Below are 18,251 nucleotides of genomic sequence, written 5' to 3'. Positions count from 1 at the left end.
CAAAAAAAAAAAAAAAAGAGAGAAGTATCTCTCCCTTAAGAAAATAGATTTTAATGTCTGCTTAGCATATGTTTGAAAGCCAATTCCCTGATTTGCCCATAAATTTTGAAATTGTACTTCTCTATGAATCAGTGTACAATGATATATGTATAAGGACATTTATTATAGAATTATTTGTAACAGCAAAATATTAAGAATATCCTGAAATAATCAAATATAACTGATTAAATGAGGCATATCTATTCAACCAGTAAAGCCCCCCAAATGGTGGCGTGTGCACGTTTCTATCACAAGCTATATATATGCTATACATTGAATGAAAAGGAAATATTATTATTTAGAAGCAGTTTATAACTTCATATGAAGGGAATGTGTACAAGAATATACAACAAAATTTTTATGATGATGGTCACTGGCTAACATTAGTATGAGAGATTTTTCTTTACCTTTTCATTGGTGTATTTCAGTCGCCTGTATTTAACATGTACATATTACATAACGCAGAAGTATCCCTACAAACCCATTCCTAGGAGTGCGTCTCAGGGAACGAAGCGGAGAGAGGTTTACCTGATTGATGGCTCCGAGCATTTCAGCCCGACTAGCCACTCGGGTTGTGCACTGGCTAAGAAACGTGACACTGTTCTCCAGCTTCTTAATGATCTCCTGGGCCTGGCTGTCTTCCTCACACAGAGGTGTTAAAGACTGCACAGAGAGCAAAGTATTAAAACACACCCAATACAAGCACTTGGCAAGTGATTCTCTACTGCACTGTAGTCTCATCTTGGTGGATGGGTGACCAGCAGCGCCCAAGATCAAGAATGAATGACAACCAAATCTTAATGTATCTGTTGGTTAGCATGTGGATGCGTTCAGTTGCTCACAAGGCCTTTTAAGTTTTTTCTGATCCATAATCAGACACGTTATCCACTGCGCCACTGGCCCTCCATTTTGTTTTTTCTTGATCCCCGTTTTTTGTACTTCCAAAATATGCCACTCTCTCCCCTCGTGTGCATTTACATCTTAATCTATGGCTAATAAGATGGGCTATCATTAATTGCTAATGGTAAAGAGTTTATGCTTATCATAAATGATTTGCATGTACCACAGGAAGCATATAGGTTGGAATTTGGGGAAAAGCAACGAACATACCAGAGTGAAAACTAGCTCTGACTACATCTGTAATCCCAGCACACAGGAGGCAGAGGCAGAAGGATCGCGGGGAGGTCAAGGCCAGCCTGAATTGTGTGACGAGACCCAGTCTCACAAATCAAAAAATAACAAACTTCTCTGAAATCTGTGTCCTTTATCTCCGATGTCACCCTTCCTGCTGAAAGGCTGACCTTCTCACGAGTAGAGGCGGGAGTAGCAGATTGGGAAGCAAACAATCTACTGCTCAACAGCTGGGTGACTAAGATATGTCCAAATCCAAAGCACCAGGGGCCAGGGATTTGGCTCAGTGGTTCCACCGTCTGCCTTGCAAGCTCAAGGACCGGAGTTCGATCCCCGGTACAAGAGGCGCCATTATTTTGTGTATCCTTAAGGAAAGTGGTAACAACAAAATGGAGGCATCGTGAATTACAAACTGCATTGTAATCCTGGAAATGTAACACTATCAATCTCTCTGATCTCTTCACCTTTTAAATGGAATCTGACATTACCCTTCTAAAAATACTGCAATATGAGAGCTAATAGTTGTCAGCTGCTTTGCACGCAGTTGGCACCTAATGGTGACAGCCGCTTTGAAAACAGACAGCTATCTGTAAGTTGCAGCCAGGGAACTGTTAACCAACAAGAACAGCCATTGCCAAAATGCAATTTTCTACAGTAGTTCAAATAACCACTTTCAGTTAGGAAGGGAAGAGCAGATGTTAGGTGGTAGCAAAACAATATGGGTAATCAAGATTTAATCAGGAAGGGCCGGGGATTTAGCTCAGTGGTTCTGCCGCCTGCCTTGCAAGCACAAGGTTCCAAGTTCAATTCCGGGTACCAAAAAAAAAAAAAAAAAAAAAAGATTGAATCATGAAGAAATAAGGAATCTGAACAGACCTCTAACTGGCAAGGACATGAAATCTGTAATCCAAAACCTTCCAATAAAGAAATGCCGAGGGATTTCACTAGGGAATTCCACCAAACATAGAAAAAGAAATAATGCCAATCCTTCTAAAGCTCTGGCACAAAAAATGACACAAAGCTAGGCATCTTGGCACACACCTGTGATCCCAACATTCAGGGAGGCTAAAGTAGAAAGACTGCAAATTCAAGCCTAGCCTGGGCAATGTAGTGATTTAGCAAGACCCTGTCACAAAATAAAAAATGAAAATTGGGTGGGGACACAGCTCAGCAGGAAGGACCTGGGCTCAATTCTTAGTACTGAAAAACAACAATAACAAAAATTACTTGAGTCAGCTAGGGATTTAGTTCAGTGGTGCCACCACCTGCCTTGCAACTGCAAGATCCCGAGTTTAATCCTCAGTACAAAGGAAAAAAAAAAAAAGTCAAAGCCCATAACTTGATACTTTCCTTAACCCATGAAGCTCTTTTGTAGTGAAATTTACTATTTTTTTCCTTATTGAGTTTATTGGTACATTTTAGGTATACTGTACAGTTACATTCATCGTTGGGATCTTGTACCTTTACATAACAGATCTTGGTTCTCATTTTTTCCCTATACCCCTGCCCTCCCTTCACTTCCTCCTCCCTTCCCTATTTACAAATACTTTATTTCCATTTTTTCCTTTTTCATATTTTTTTTCTTTTCCCTTATTTCCTTTCCCCTACCCTTCCCACTTCCCCTATACCTTTAGCCCTTTTCTTCCTATTTCACATTGTCAATTATACCATTAGAATTTTATTACTTTTTTAGGCTTAAAAAGAAAGGCACGATCTAGGCGTAATGGCACATGCTTGTAATCCCGGCACTCTAGGAGGCTGAGGCAGCAGGATCTCAAGTTTGACAATTTAGTGACTTAGCAAGACCCTGTCTCAGAATGAAAAAGGGAGAGAGTTGGGGATGTAACTCAGAGTAAAGGCCCTGGACTGGATCCTTGGTAATTTGCCCTCTCCCAAAGATATACAGACTAGTGGATGAGACCAAGTCCCAAAGGAAGCCCTCATGCATACAATCAAATGATCTTCAACAAGGGTGCCAAGAACGCACAATGAGGAAAGGATCGTCTCTTCAGCAAACACTGTCAGGAAAACTGAAAAAGTATGAAACTGAACCCTCTTACACTATGCAAAAAAATTCACCAAAAATGGACTGAAGACCTAAACGTAAGACCCTGACTCTGAATCCAGCAATGACTTCTTGGATTTGAAAAAGTGGAGCCCTATCAGATTTTAAAATATTTTTACATCAAAGGACCCAATCCCCTGAGCGAAGGACAAGAGAACCTATGGAAAAGGAGAAAATATTGGGTCTTGGAGCTGAAAAGTGATTTATATTGAAAATATATCAGGAACTCTTACAAGTCGACAACAGAAAATAATTAATTTGATTCAAAAATGGGCAAAGGACATGAATAACGTTTTTCTAAAGACGATATACAATTGGGCAGCAAGCGTAGAGAATTTCAAATCGAAACCACCAAAGCCACAAGCATGGCAAGTACAGAAATAAACAGAAAAGGACTGCGGTGGTGAGGGGCTGGAGAAACTGGAAACTCTCTACTGGTTGTGGCAATGTAAAAAGGCGCAGAGGGTAGGGGGAACGTGACAGTGGTTTTCTCAAAAACTCAAAAATAGAATTACCCTATGACCCAGAAATTCAACTTCTGGATAGACACCCAAAAAAGGAATAAAAGCAGAATCTGGAAGAGATATTTGTACATTCATATTCACATCAGCACTATTCACAATAGCCAGCAAAAAGGGGCAACCCATATATCCATCGGGGAATAGCAGGTAAGGAACATGTTGCATATATATGCATGTGTGTATAGACACATATTTCACTATGCAATAGCATGTTATTCAGCCTTAAACAGGAAGGCAATACTATCACACGGTACAAAATGGATAAGCCCTAGAGATGTTACGCTAAGTGAAATAAGCCTGTTACGGAAAGACAGGCACCATATGGCTCATAGATATTTATATGAGATAACTAAAGCAGTCAAATACATGAAAATAGAAAGTAGAAAGGTGGTTACCAGAAGCTAGGGTATAGAGGAAAACTAAAAGATGCTAAATTTTTTTGTTTTTGTTTTTGTTTTTCTTTTTGGTACCGGGGATTGAACACAGGACCTCGCACTTGCGAGGCAGGCGGCTAAGCTAAATCCCTGGCAAAAGATGCTAAATTTTCATAGAAATCGTTGCCCAATTTTCATTTTCTTCCTCTAAAATTAAGCACCTTAATTTCCAAAGCCATCTCTAAGCCCATGTTAACTTTATAGGATGAAGGGTTAATAGCTGATACTTTTGCATGAACCCTCCTTCTTTTCTCAGTACTTTACAGTGAGCTCAAATATCACCTGCTAAGACAACGCCAGTCACCATTTTTTCCAGTTAATCATAAATGGAAATAAAAACTCTTGATTCTTTTTCACAAAACTTAAAATGATTTATAGTATCTCCTATGGCTCAGCTTTCTACATGACTCCTCTTCTGCCTGAAATTTGTCTGAAAATCCAGAAAGAAAACAGCACGTGTAAAACCTACTTCAAGACATTTTTTGTTTTATTTCTGATACTTCCTAATCAGTGAAACTTTAGCCCGATCCTAAATTTTTTATTAATTCACAAATGGGGCAATTGTGGAGCTTAGTAACTGGCATTTTGACCTTAGTCATTGAAATAAACCCATATGTAGCTATCAAAGCATCATTAAAAACACAATCAAGCTGGGCGTGGTGGCAGTCAGCCTGTCATCCCAGCACTGAGGCAGGAGGATCGCTGTGAGTTCGAGACCAGCCTGGGCTACATAGTGAGTGCCAGGTCAGTCTCAACTATATAGTGAGACTGTCTCAAAACAACAAACAAACAAAACACAATCAAATGTATAGCTCCAGAATGTTCTGATCCTCACCTCTAAGAGCTTTAAACAGTTGGTGATTTCTTTCTTCAAATTTTCTTCTGCCAAGTCACGGGACCTCTCTTCAAGCTTCACTCTTTTCTCCAGTGTAAACCAGTCACACTTAAACCCCAAAGATAACCTGAGAAATTCTGCCTGTTGTCAAAACAACGTTCAGGTGAGGAGAGAAAGTTGGATGTGAGCAGATATTTCAGTTCAACACAGGATTAGACTGAGACATTCCTGTCCCCTCCTAGACACACAGCGCTGGCATTCACAGGCTTTACCTGCACTCACTGCCAAGCCAGGCAGACACCAAACGTGTGAACGTGTGTGCAAAAGCATGACGCAACAGTAGCAGGTGAGTCTGGAACGCTTTTTTTTTAAAAGAAAAAATAATTGCTTTCAACTCACCTCCACCTCCTTCTCATTAGCAGAAGTGCTGTAGGATGGAACAAAGAATTTAATTAAACACAATGCAACAGAAACATACAACATGCCAAGTTGCAACATGAAAAGGAGCTTACTTGTCACTTTGTCTAAAATTAAGCAATTTTCCAGTGGTTACCGGAGGAGAGGAAACCGTAGTCTCTGTTAAAAGACAATAAATAAAATATTGATTACAAAGGCTTAACATCCTCCGCTTCCTGTGTACCATAACGTGAGCCGCCACGATGTTCCTCCCATCATTCAGGGCCCCGGAAGCAGCAATGCCCAGGGACGATGGACCGCAACCCTGTGGTGCCTAATGGGCAACTCCAGCGGGAGCAGCCCGTTCAGGCGGGTGAGTGCGGCTCTAGGGAAGGGTGTAAAACAACGGGAGACAAGATTTTAGGCCGATTCCCCTCTGAGCCGCTTTGGGTTCTCTTCAGCTGCGCTCCAGGCTGTTGCCTGATGCTCCCCCGGGAGGAGCTCTGGTCCTCGCCCTGGCCTTGAGCGTCTTCTGCTGGCCTTTGGCACAGCTATCCCACCTTCCATCAGGGGTTCCTTGGCCTCAGGGAGGCCGCCGTGGGCGGGACCTGGGCTCTCCGGCACACAGCCACATCTCTTGCACCCTTCTACCTCGGACTCTAGTGGACACGGACTAAGCCACTCTGAAGCCGAGTCGGTGAGAGTGGAGGAACGAAGAGGTCCGGCAGGGATCCAGCGTGCAGGTTTCCTGAGCCCTGTGGTGTATTCATGGAAGGTAAAACCCAAGAAGGTCTTCGTGAGCTTGAGGCTACTGAAGATAAAGAAGATGGATTCCTTTGTTCCCTAACTAGGCTGATACCCATAAAACGCGTTCTCATCCAAACGGAGCAGAGATGCTGGAAGCAGATACCGGAGCAAAGGAACAACTAAGGAGCTGCCCAGAAAGACTGATTCTAAACAGGCCTTTTTCTTGGTACATGTTTACAGCACATATGTTTATATTCCTTGTGTGGAGCTGGCACGTGTACATAACACATCATAATTCCTCCTCTCCTTCTCCTCCACCTCTTGATCCTCTTCAAATTTGAGAAAGCTCTATCTCCATACCTTCTATTTTGTTCTTTATTTATAACTTGGGTTTCCCATATAAGAGAAACCATGCAATATTTAAGCTCATATATTAAATGATTTTTTTTTGTTGTTTTTTGTACTAAGGATCGAAATCAGGACCTTGTACTTGTGTCGCAGGCCCAGTGCCACTGAGCTAAATCCCCAGCCCTAAGCTTATGTGTCTGATTTATTTCACTCAATGTTATGGTCTCAACTATTTTCCTATAAATGACTCGAGTTTACCCTTCTTTATGGCAGAGTAGTACTCCACTGCGTATAAATGCCATATTCTCTCTCTTCAGCTTTGGATGAATATATAGATTGCATCCAAGAATTAGCTATTACGCGTTGTGCTGCTATTAACGTGGTATGCGTGCATCAGTATAATACGATGACTTTAACTCTTTCAAGTAAGATACGTAGAAGGGGAAGAGCTGAGTCAAATGAAAGTTTTAGTCTTAGTTTTTTGTGTTTTTGTGCTTTTTTTAAAGGAATATCCATACGGATTTCCGCAGTGGTTATGTCAGTCTGCAATCCCACCAGCGGGGAAGAATGGTTCCTTTACCCCCTCAGCCACTCCAGCATTTGTTATTGTTTGATTTCTTGATAGCGGCCATTCTTTTAGAAGTGGCATGGAATCGCAGAGTTGTTTTGATTTTCATTTCTCAAATGGCCAATGATGTCGCACATTTTCTCAAGTATTTATTGACCAGTTGTACTTCATCTGAGAATGTATTCGTTTCAGATGCCCACTATTTGATTGGGTCTTCAAATGGGGGGGCGCTAATTTTTTTTTTTCTTTTGAGTTCTTCATACCTCCCAGACATTAGTCTTTGGAGCAGCTGGCAATTTTTTTTAATCCATTCTCTAGGCTGTCTCTTCACTCCGTGGGTTGTTTCCTTTGCTGCACAGCAGCTTTTTAATTTGATATGGTCCCATTTGTTGATTTTTTAATATACTTTCTTGTGCAACCAAGGTTCTGTTTAAAAGTCTGCCTGTACCTATGTCTTCAAGACTTTAACCTATTTTGTGTTCCAGCAAATTGTTTTAATATTCAGGTCTCTGAACTATTTTGATTGTCATGCATGGCGAGAGATGCGGGTCAAGGTTCAATCTTCCTTTATGTGGCTAACCAGTTTTCCCAGCACCATTGGCTAGAGACTTATCTTTCCTCCAGCAAAAGGATTTGGCCCCTTTGTCGAAGATAAGGTAGCTGAGTGCACCTAGTATTGGTTCTGCATTCTCTGTTCTGTCCCAATGATCCACAAGTCTTCTTGCCAATACCATACTATTTTTATCACTGTAACTTTGAAGTGTAACTTGTGGAAGCCTCCTGCCTTGCCCTTATTGCCCAGAATTGCTTTTGCTATTCTAGGTCTCTTCTGATTCCATATGAATTTTAGTATTGCTTTCTCTAGTTGGGAGGAATGCAATTGATATTTTGATCGGGGTTGCATTAAGTTTTTTGGAAGTATGCTATTTTGACTACACTGCGTCTGTCCATCTAGGCACAGGGAGTATCATTCCATTTTTGTATATCTTCTTCCATCTCCTTTTTCAGAGTACTGTAGTTTTCACTGTAGAGCTCTTTCACTTCCTTGATTAGATTAATTCTTAAGAATTTCTTCTTTTATGCTATTACGAAAGGTACTATTTCCCTATTTTCCATCTTGGAGTTTGTAACCGGTGTACAGGAACTCTGACTGCGTATATGGCTGAGCTAAAATATTCGATTATTAATTGCAGGAGTCTTTTGGGATCTTCTATGTAAAGGATCATGTCATCTGCAAACAATGATAATTTAACTTCTTCCTTTCCTATGCACATTCCTTTTAGCTCTCTTGGCTAAATGCTCTGGCTAGTGTTTCAAGAACTGTATTGAACATTGGTGATCGCAGACATTCTCGTCTTGTTTCTGATTTTAGAGTAAAAGATTTCAGCCCTCTCCATTTCGTAAGATGTGAGCTGGACAATACTGGACTTAAATCTGAGCTTTTGCTCTCACAGATAAGTGATCTTCAAATAATCACAACCTCCTTAAGCCATCTATATGATAAGGATATTATTTTTATATCATAGTTAACTTTTATGAGAATATCTGCGTAATCTCCTACGTAAGAACTTCGAATGTACTAAGTTATTCAATCCTCGCAGCAAACCTGTGTTTAGATACTTCTGTGTGCAGATGCTGTTAGTTTATACCTTTTACAGGGTAGGAAACTGAGTCACAAGTTACTTACCTCAGCATGTACTTGGAGAATAGAAAAAATGTACATAAAGAATTTAGCCTAGTACTCAGCATACAGTATGTTTTCAATGTAGTAGATACATTTTTACTTTATCATTTCTATTTCACAGATGAGAAACCTACAACTCAGGGTCGAGGATTTAGCACAGTGGTTCTGCCGCCTGCCTCGCAAGCACAAGGACCCGAGTTCCATCCCCGGTGCCAACAAGAAAACTGAAACTCAGGCTATATAATTGCTAAGATCACACAGCTGATCAGATTGGCCCAGCCTAAAATCTATATAACTGTCCACTCTTCCATTTAATGAAGACAAGCTGTAGAAAAAGCATAGCAGCTCTCCTTTTGTAAATCCTGGGTCATTTACTTTTAGATAGGATACTGAAAAATAAATCGAAAAAGTAGAGCATAGAATTTACCACCAACATTGGCTTGGATCTGAATTCACAATGGGGCACTAGTTATTATCACAAGTCTTCCAGGACAAAGAGTCCATGTAGTGTTAGTGTGGTTTTTGAAAATGATACAAGTACAATCAAGATGGAGTCCAACTGGCTGATTCTATACAAAGGTTCCAGACTGGCAGATGACACAGCTCACTCAAGATGATCACACCTAAAAAATATCAGCAAGGAGCAAAAATTCAAATGGGGTAGAAAGAAACCATCTCTTACCTCCTGCAGCACATTCTTTTCTATTTCCTTGTATTGTTTTGGGCTCCTCTTTGGCTTCCTAAAATCATAAGGAAATGTTACTGCGACACCTAGAGCAGTCACCCTTCACAGCTTCCTGTCCGGTCTTAACTCTCCTCTGTCAAAAGCATGCTATAGTACTTAGGGAATTATAGTAAGGGTTAAGAAAAAAAATGACTGGCTCCAAAGGAACTTCCAATCTAGTTAAGACAAAAAGAATACAATTGTATGAAAAGTTGGCAAACTATATAATACAAGTTAACACGAAGCAAACTAAGACTGGTTGCCAAATGAATGAGGCATAGATAAACAAATGTTCTACATGGAAAGGAGAGAGACCCCAGGGCTTGAGTAGTGTGGAAAGTCTCTGCAGGGGCAGGAGGACTGAATGCAGGAACAGAGGAAGAAGGGGTGATCCAGAGCCAGCATGTGTGGCTTCCTGTATGGGCTCTGGGGCAAACTAAGGCACACATAGCTGCTAAAATTGTGTTATGCGAGGCTTTCAGTCCACATGAATGTTATTTTAAGGCCCTGTAGCAAGAGTTAATATAAAAACAGGGCTGTACTGCATTACCCAGGAAACTCTACAGGGAAAACCTGACATACACCATCATTTTTAATGATATTATTAAATGTTCTCATATGAATAGAGAAATTTAGAAAACCAAAGAAATTTTCCATTAAAAAGTAAGCGTAAAATGGTTCCGCTGCCTGCCTGGCAAGCGAAAGGCCCTGAGTTTGATCCCCTGTACCCCAAAAAATTCTTTCTCGTCTAAAAAAAGACATTAAGACACTTCAAGAGATGATGGATTAGAAAAACAGCAATTGAGGTTGTAGGATTGGGTAGGAGAAACTTGTAATAATTCAGATGGGAGAGGAAGGTAGTTTGAGCTTGGTAAGGATGGAGAAAAGGAGACTAATCTGTGATATATTTTGGGGGTAGAATTATATCAGATACCCCAAAAAAGTAAGCATAAGACAAAAATCCTTAGTAGAGTCACTGATACCATGTCATGTAATCTTTAGACAACTGAAATAAAGTTTTCAATAAAATGTAACAAATATAAATATATATATATATATATAGCTGTGTGTGGTGGCACACGCCTGTAATCCCAGCACTCTGGAGGCTGAAGCAGAAGGATCGCTGTGAGTTTAAGACCAGCCTGGGCTACATAGTGAGTTCCAGGTCAGTCTCAACTATACAGTGAGACCCTGTCTCAAAAAATCAAATCAAACCAAACAAAAAGATATATATATATATATATAATTTTTTTTTTTTGAGGCAAGGTCTCCCTTTGTAGTTCAGGCTTGCCCTCAACTCACTATGTAGCCCAGGCTGGCCTCTAACTTACAGCGATCCTCCTGCCTCAGCCTCCTGAGTGCTGGGATTACAGGCGTGCACCACCACATCCGGCAACAAATATAACATTATAGGTAAAGCACTGGCTCATTCTCATCACTGTGCCAATATTCTCAAGTTTTCTGAATCCTCCCTTCATCTCATGACCTTTCCTAGCAACAGCTCTTTTCTCTGGACCACTGCCCACTGCTGAATGCTGCTTCTAGTTCTTCACTTCCACTTGTGATCAAACTGACTCCTCTACTCCCGGAGCCACACTCCATGGAAAATGTTCTCATCCATTAGCTGTGATCTCCTTCTCGCCAAATCCAATGGACAATCACCAATCTTTATCTTACCTGACCTCACTAGCATCTAAACAAAACCCTGTACATCCCTCGCTCTTGCAGATGTTCGTTTCCCTTGGTTTCCTCTCATATTGCCATCACAGCCCCTTCATCTGCTCTGCCCCAGCCTCCTCTAGCAGACGCTGCTCATCACAATTCTGTAACCCTGTGCTGCATAAAAATCCACTCCTAAAAATCAGGTGGGTGAATTTATGAATACGGAAACAAAGCCACATAGAAAAGCTCTCTGAAGACCACTGGTGTCTCACATCCACCCAAAACTTGACTTTTCTCAAATTGATCTTTTTAGCTCACAAATTCTACTCTTCCTCTTCCTGCCTCCTTCTCATGTTGCTCTATCCATTTTTACTGATAAACCCTAAACCTGAGTGGTTCCCTTTTCCCACACTGCTATAATTCCACCCCCTAAATATATCACAGATTAGTCTCCTTTTCTCCATCCTTACCAAGCTCACACTAGCTTCCTCTCCCATCTGAATTATTACAAGTATATCCTACCCAATCCTACAACCTCAATTACTGTTTTCCTAATCCATCATCTCTTGAAGTGTCTTAATGTCTTTTTTTTAGACGAGAAAGAATTTTTTCCTCAATAGACTCTACTACAAAAAATCTAAAGCAGGTGAATTCCCCTGTTACAAGGGGAAGCTATATTTGGATTATATGGTAGTCAACACTGCACCTTCTCTATACTTCACACCAAAAGATGATAAATCGCATATCCAAGTGTTCTACTTCCTTCAACCTGATAGGCTGGAACTTGTTTTTTAAATCTACCCTATTACCCAAATGTGTCCATGCCACTTTTTGTGTGAGTTTTCATGGGTCTGTATTAGCTTGCCTCCATATTGGCCTACCTACAATAATGTTCACATATTGGGCTAAAAGCAATATATATGGAGAGGAAAGCCACAGAAACATACACAAAACTCCTCACATACACAAGAGAGACTAACACAGAAGCGAGAACTTTGAAGAACCACAGAATTGGACCCATAGTTATTACACCTGTAGCTCAATAACACACAGGTGGCAATGTAATAATTCTTCTCTTTCATGAGATGAATTTTCTATAAACAGAGCTATCTTTACAAAACCTTGTAAGGTTTTGCCATGTGGTTGTATAACATTCAATACCACTCACACAATGTCTCTTCTATGATACCATTTCTGGCCTTCCATCCCAAGTAATCTTTCATAATCACTAATTGCTCTCTAATTATTGGTAATTATCTATTTCTTCACCTGATTAGATTTTTTTGTGTGAGGCAAGGTCTTGGTCTTGCTATGTTGTTCAGACTGACCTTGACCTTGAACTCATCATGTAGCCCAGGCTGATCTCATAAGCAGTGATCCTCCTGCCTCAGCCTCCCAAGTGCTGAGATCACAGGCGTGTATCACCACACCCAGCTAGAATTTATCTTTAAGAAGATGCCACTGTTAGTCAACTTTATTTCATTAATGAATTCATTTACATAAACAGTCCTCTGCTGAGAGATATCTAGCTTATTTGATAGATCTTTAATGCATGAATGAGTGAATAATCAATATGGAGACAAGACGCTCTAGCTCTTTTTCTATTGTGTAACCTTGGACAAATCACAGGGACACTTTGGCTTCAACTTGTCTATAAAATATGATATAATTCTATTTACCTCATAATATTTTTAAAAGATAATAATAATTCTGAGTACTTTGAAAATTTAAAGAGACAGTTTTACCACTGTAGTATAATATCACTTGAGTTAACTCATTTATACCAAGGACTGCAAAATGTTTGAATTTGTGCATGAAATTCATAAGTTACTTAGAATAATTCAAAGAAGATGAATTTGAAGAGAAAAAATATTATGTTCCACTATTATGGCCCTGAAAGATGAACCTGTGCTCAGTTTCTTACCATATTGGACAGAGTTTTACCCTTGCTCTTCGAACCTTGGCATGTTATACTCTCCTGAGCTGAACTGGTGCCTACAACAAAAAGGAAACACAGAAAACAGCTGGAGGGTCAATAACAAATGAAAGAGGGAGAAATAAGGAAGGTGGTAATGAGAGGGACCAGTCCATGGTAAGAGCCTTAATATGTGAGACAAATTAGGTACCTCCAAAATGTTTGGACTCAGTCAAGAAGGCAGCAGCTGTGATCCAGAAGGAAACGAAGGCAGGGAAGATTTCTCAATAGAAATGAACATCTGCATGAACGGCCACTGTGGTTGGGACGTAATGTGTCCCTTAAAAGGGTTCATTGTGCTGCAACATTGGTTACTGGCAGGCTTTGGGAAGTGATGGATCATAAGGCTGCTCTCTGCTGCATCCGTGGATTGATCCAGTAGAGAGATTACAATTTGAGGGCACTACGGGGAGCGATGGAAACTAGGAGACGCAGGACACAGCTGAAGGCAGTGGCTCGTGCATGGGCCCTGACCTTGGGAACTGTACCAGTCCGCCATCCCTTGCTCTCTGGCTCTGCCCTCACTCTCCGCTTCTTGGCTGCCATGGATTAGGCAGCTTTCCTCAGCCAGGCTTTTAGCTATGATGTTTCTGCTTAGGGCCAGCTGACCGTGGGCCTCCCAAATTGTAAGCCAGATAAACCTCTGCTCCTGTAAGTTGTATAAGTCAGGATTTCATTCCAGCAAGGGACAGCCGACCAATACAGTGGCCTTTCAAAGAGGAAGCTGCTTTAAAAGAAAAACCAAAGGGGAAAAAAATCTAATGCAGTCTTTTAAAAAAACCTGAAACACATTATTGGATCTGATCATAGAAACTGGATGTAGGAAAGAAAAACAATTAGTAACTCTGGCTTTTTGCATAGCTTGGCAAACAGGTTTTTAAAAAGTACATATGCAAGGTTGATATCAAAATATGATATCCTAATAAAACAAGGTGTCTTCCTAAATACAAGGTTATCAAACTAAGAAGAAAAAGAACACTTTTAAATCGTGCCATTCCCTCTTGTAATTTCCTCTTGTTTATGTGTATTGTGCACTGAAATGTACTACAGGTCATTATTCTCCCATCCACGTAACACACTGTCCTGCACTTAGCACAGGCAGAATTCAGCAGCTGCAGACAGGGCGGCTTTAAGAAAAAATAGATTTTTCTATAAAATAAAATATTACTCAGCCATAAAGACTGAGAAATTAGATTCACTCACAGGAAAATGGATACCTATTGAGGATATACTCCTAAGTGAAATAAATAAGTCACACATGTTTAAATACCGAATCGTTTCTCTGGTGTGAATAAACTGTAATAGTACATAAGATCCTAATGAGATAATCGACAATGTGAAATAGGAAGAAAGGGGCTAAAGGTGTAGGGAAAGTGGGAAGGGTAGGGGAAAGGAAATAAGGGAAAAGAAAAAAATAGGAGAAAATGACAAAATGGAAATGAAGTGTTTGTAAAGGGGGAGGGGAGGAGGGGTGAAGGGAGGGCAGGGACAAGGGGAAAAATGAGAACCAAGACCTGTCATGTAAAGGTACAAGATCCCAATGATGAATGTAACTGTACTGTATACCTAAAGTGTACCAATAAACTCAATTTAAAAAAAAGAAAAAATAGATTTAAAACCTGTATTTTTTTTAAATGTATATGGAAAAACAACAAAACAGGCACCCATTTTTTAAGAGACATACATTTTTCCCTTTGGAGTTTTTTAGTTCTTTAAATTTTAAGACAGATAATAGATTTGTACAGTTTATAAATCAAAAAGTATAAAATGTTTTACAGAGAAAACATTTCCTCGGCCAGGGATTTAGCTCAGCAGTTCTGTGGCCTGCCTTGCAAATGCGAGGACCCAAGTTCAGCCCCTGGTACCAAAAAAGAAAGAAAACATTTCCTTTTTACCTGTGTCTGCCAGAAAACCAGTTTTCTTCCCTACAATGTTAGTAATTTTTGTCTGTCCTTCCAGATATATTTTGTGTATCCATAAAAGACTTTTATCTTTTTTCCACTAAATTTTGGTAGAGTGCTTCCCCCGCCCCCGCTTTTTGGTACCAGGGATCAAACTTGGGACCCTGCACTTGTGAGGCAGGCGGTGGAATCACTGAGCTAAATCCCCAGACCTTCCACTAAATTTTGCATGTTATGTGTAACATCCTGTACTTTTTTTAAAGGAGCAATAGCCCTTTGGTAGCATTATTAAAAATAAAAGTCTCTGTATGCATGTTTTCTGCCTGCATAGTAATGTTCTGTTACATGGATTACACAATAGTTTTTTATCAATAGTTAATTTGCTGCTGGTATTTTGTTATTACAGACAACGCTGTAATAAATAAAGTTAGACATATATCATTTTGCATATGTGTACATATATAGGATAAATTCCCAGAAACTGAATTGGTGTATCAGAGGATTATGTTTTGATAGATTTCTCTCTATAGTAGTTACAAAAATTTATATCTTCTATAAAAATTCTTTTTTTCCTCTAAAACCTTACCAACAGAATGTTATCAAATATTTGCATCTTTGTCCACATGACAGGTTAAAAAAAAAAGTGGTACAATGGTGCACTTTCAACTAATTTCATTTTCTTGATTGGTAGGAAGTGTAGTATATTTTTCAATTAGCCCATGAAATGGTTTGAATTTCTGAAAATTTTATGAGTATTCTAATTAAGCACCTGTACCTCAAATTTAAATACTGAGCTCAAACAACACAATGGCCCTTTTTCAGAGGGAATGGAAGCATTCCTATGGCCTATGAGGGTCAGTTGTGGTGGCATCTGACTGGAGACAGTTGAGAACTATCTTGTCTTCAGAGTAAGGGAGCAGAGTAGGATCTAACATATCATCTGGTTAATTCTGTTATCTCGTGAGTGGACCGATTACTAATTGGCCCTTCCCTCTGATCCAGTAAGAGTCTAATTAAAACTCTTTTTTTTTTTTTTTTTTAATTTTTTTGAGACAGGGTCTCACTATGTAGTTGAGACTGACCTGGAACTTACTATGTAGCCCAGGCTGGTCTCAAACTCACAGCGATCCTCCTGCCTCAGCCTCCCGAGTGCTGGGATTACAGATGTGCACCACCACGCCTGGCTTAATTAAAATTCTAAGAGTTTCCTAAGGAGATCATGTCACATCACATCTGTGCCACAGTTGATATCCACATGTGCCTAATTAATCCCAGTCATAAGGAAATATTTAAGTGACATTACAACAACATAGTGGAACTTTTTTTTTTTCTATCTACAAAACTGGAGGAAAAAAGGTACTATCTTCAACATGAAAGTCATGGTTACTTCTTAAACTATGCCTCCAGAATACTTTTATAAGAATTATCTTCCAACTCTGCCATAAATAAGGATAAACTGGAGACATTTCTAGGTAAATGAATGCACCTTGAGATTATACTCTTGACTGAAATAAATAGGACACACAGGTTGTATATCTGGTATGAGAAAACAAAAGGGAAAATGAGGTCCAAAATGCATAATAGATATTGGGAGGAGGGAAGAAAACGTTCAAATGGGAAATGGGACACGGGGGGAGGGAGGGAGGGAAAGGAAAAAAGAAGAGAAGGAAAAAGTGAAAGCAAAGCTTTTGTAAACAAGGAGGTAAAGAAGGGCTAATGGGAGGGGAGGGGAATGGGAAAAAAAGAATGGAGATATATATCATGTACAGCTGCAAATTCCCTACGATGACTACGATCATTATGCATACCTAAAATGGACCAATAAAATTAACTTTGAAAAAGAATTATTTTCTAAAAACTCCTATTAGATAACATTACTGCGTCACAAAGGACAGTTACTTCACTATCCTCTAGGTTTCCTGAGTGTTTCAAGTTGAAACCTGCACTCGATCCCACCCCAGCTTACCTTGGGCCCCTATCATGGTGGACGCTGATCTTCTTTCCTCCTGGGTCTCACAAGGGGATCTGGAGTCAAGATCACCCGAAGCCATATGCAAAACTTCTGATCCAGAATCTACCAACAGGAAGACATAGCACGGAGACTATGCAAAAAAAAGGATTTGCCTGCACCCTTCTCATTTGCACACCTCTGGGCAGGTTGCTGAACATGAGGCTTAAAGTTATAATCCTCTTTTTTTTAAGGTACGAGGGGGGAATCCAACTCAGGACCTTGCTCTTGTGAGGCAGGCGCAGCACCACTGAGCTAAAACCCTGGCCCCCTAGCTCTTTTCACATCTCCGCGAGCCTACTCACCAGTGGACGTTACAGTATTCTCTGTGGATGAAGCTTGGCCAGGGGCTGGCAGCGCGAGATGTTCCCTGTGGAAAGAGAAGCGGTCTCTGGGAATGCCACGCCCGCAGCATTCTCTGGGCAACGCAACGAACACAAGTGTGTATAGAAATTCACACGTGCACAACACAAACCACCTACCTGGGCTGCAGCAGGTTCTCAGCATACGAGTGTTCAACACCATTCTCCTGAAGGAAAAGAAAGTAAGATTTAAGTTCAGCAACCTGACATTTTCCATTTCAGAAAGGTTATTTGAAGCAAACATTTTCATACAATTTTAAATGAACCTACATTTATTCTTCTCTTTCCAAGAGGACGTAGGGAAGGATAGGGCATATTGATACTCATACCTCCTCAAAACAAATCCTTGGGCAAAACCGATTCCAAACTCAAAGGGAAGAATCAGTTAATTTCTGAACTTAAGTCATGTTTTCTTTAAGTAAAACATTCTCCATAAGCATCAAACAGCATTTCTCCTTAGGGCACTATCACTCCATTGAAAACTTTTGACGCAATGATAAAAATGGTTCTCAGGTTTCTAGCTAGAGAAATCATTCTTTTAAAAAAATCAATCCATAGTTCATACTCACGGCTAGTAGGTGTTCAAAGACAGCCTCCCCAATCTGATCCTAGCCTGTCAGCAAAAGGTTTGGAAAGTCTCATTTGAACCTCCAAATTTCTCTCAAGCATTCCTAATTTTAGGGGAAAATTTAGGGCACCGGGATTTGTTAGTATATAGTATTTTCTTTCAAAATATACAGTAGGATGGCTGGGGATTTAGCTCAGTGGTTCCGCTGCCTGCCTCACATGTGCAAGGACCCGAGTTTGATCCCCAGTACCAAAAAAAAAAAAAAAAAAAAAAAAAAAAAAAA

At 40.1% G+C, this 18,251-nt stretch overlaps 1 protein-coding gene across 1 annotated transcript in view; it reads right to left on the bottom strand.

Moving 5' to 3' along the window:
- Irag2 (inositol 1,4,5-triphosphate receptor associated 2) overlaps positions 1-18,251 on the bottom strand; it is a 115,976-nt gene that overhangs the window by 9,928 nt on the left and 87,797 nt on the right. Inside the window, exons 24-32 of the mRNA XM_010615129.3 lie at positions 17,521-17,567; positions 17,344-17,408; positions 16,997-17,104; positions 13,079-13,149; positions 9,451-9,508; positions 5,538-5,601; positions 5,425-5,452; positions 5,026-5,166; positions 568-702 (exon numbers count right to left, since the gene is read on the bottom strand). Coding sequence (XP_010613431.2) covers positions 568-702; positions 5,026-5,166; positions 5,425-5,452; positions 5,538-5,601; positions 9,451-9,508; positions 13,079-13,149; positions 16,997-17,104; positions 17,344-17,408; positions 17,521-17,567 — 717 coding nt within the window. The remainder of the gene's footprint in view (positions 1-567; positions 703-5,025; positions 5,167-5,424; positions 5,453-5,537; positions 5,602-9,450; positions 9,509-13,078; positions 13,150-16,996; positions 17,105-17,343; positions 17,409-17,520; positions 17,568-18,251) is intronic.

The sequence above is a fragment of the Fukomys damarensis genome, unplaced genomic scaffold, assembly GCF_012274545.1.
Source record: "Fukomys damarensis isolate Sample0158 unplaced genomic scaffold, DMR_v1.0_HiC HiC_scaffold_19, whole genome shotgun sequence".
In the NCBI taxonomy this organism is placed as follows: Eukaryota; Metazoa; Chordata; class Mammalia; order Rodentia; family Bathyergidae; genus Fukomys; species Fukomys damarensis.
The sequence above is the reverse complement of the archived record's forward strand: the minus strand, read 5'-3'. Positions and strand labels throughout refer to the sequence as shown.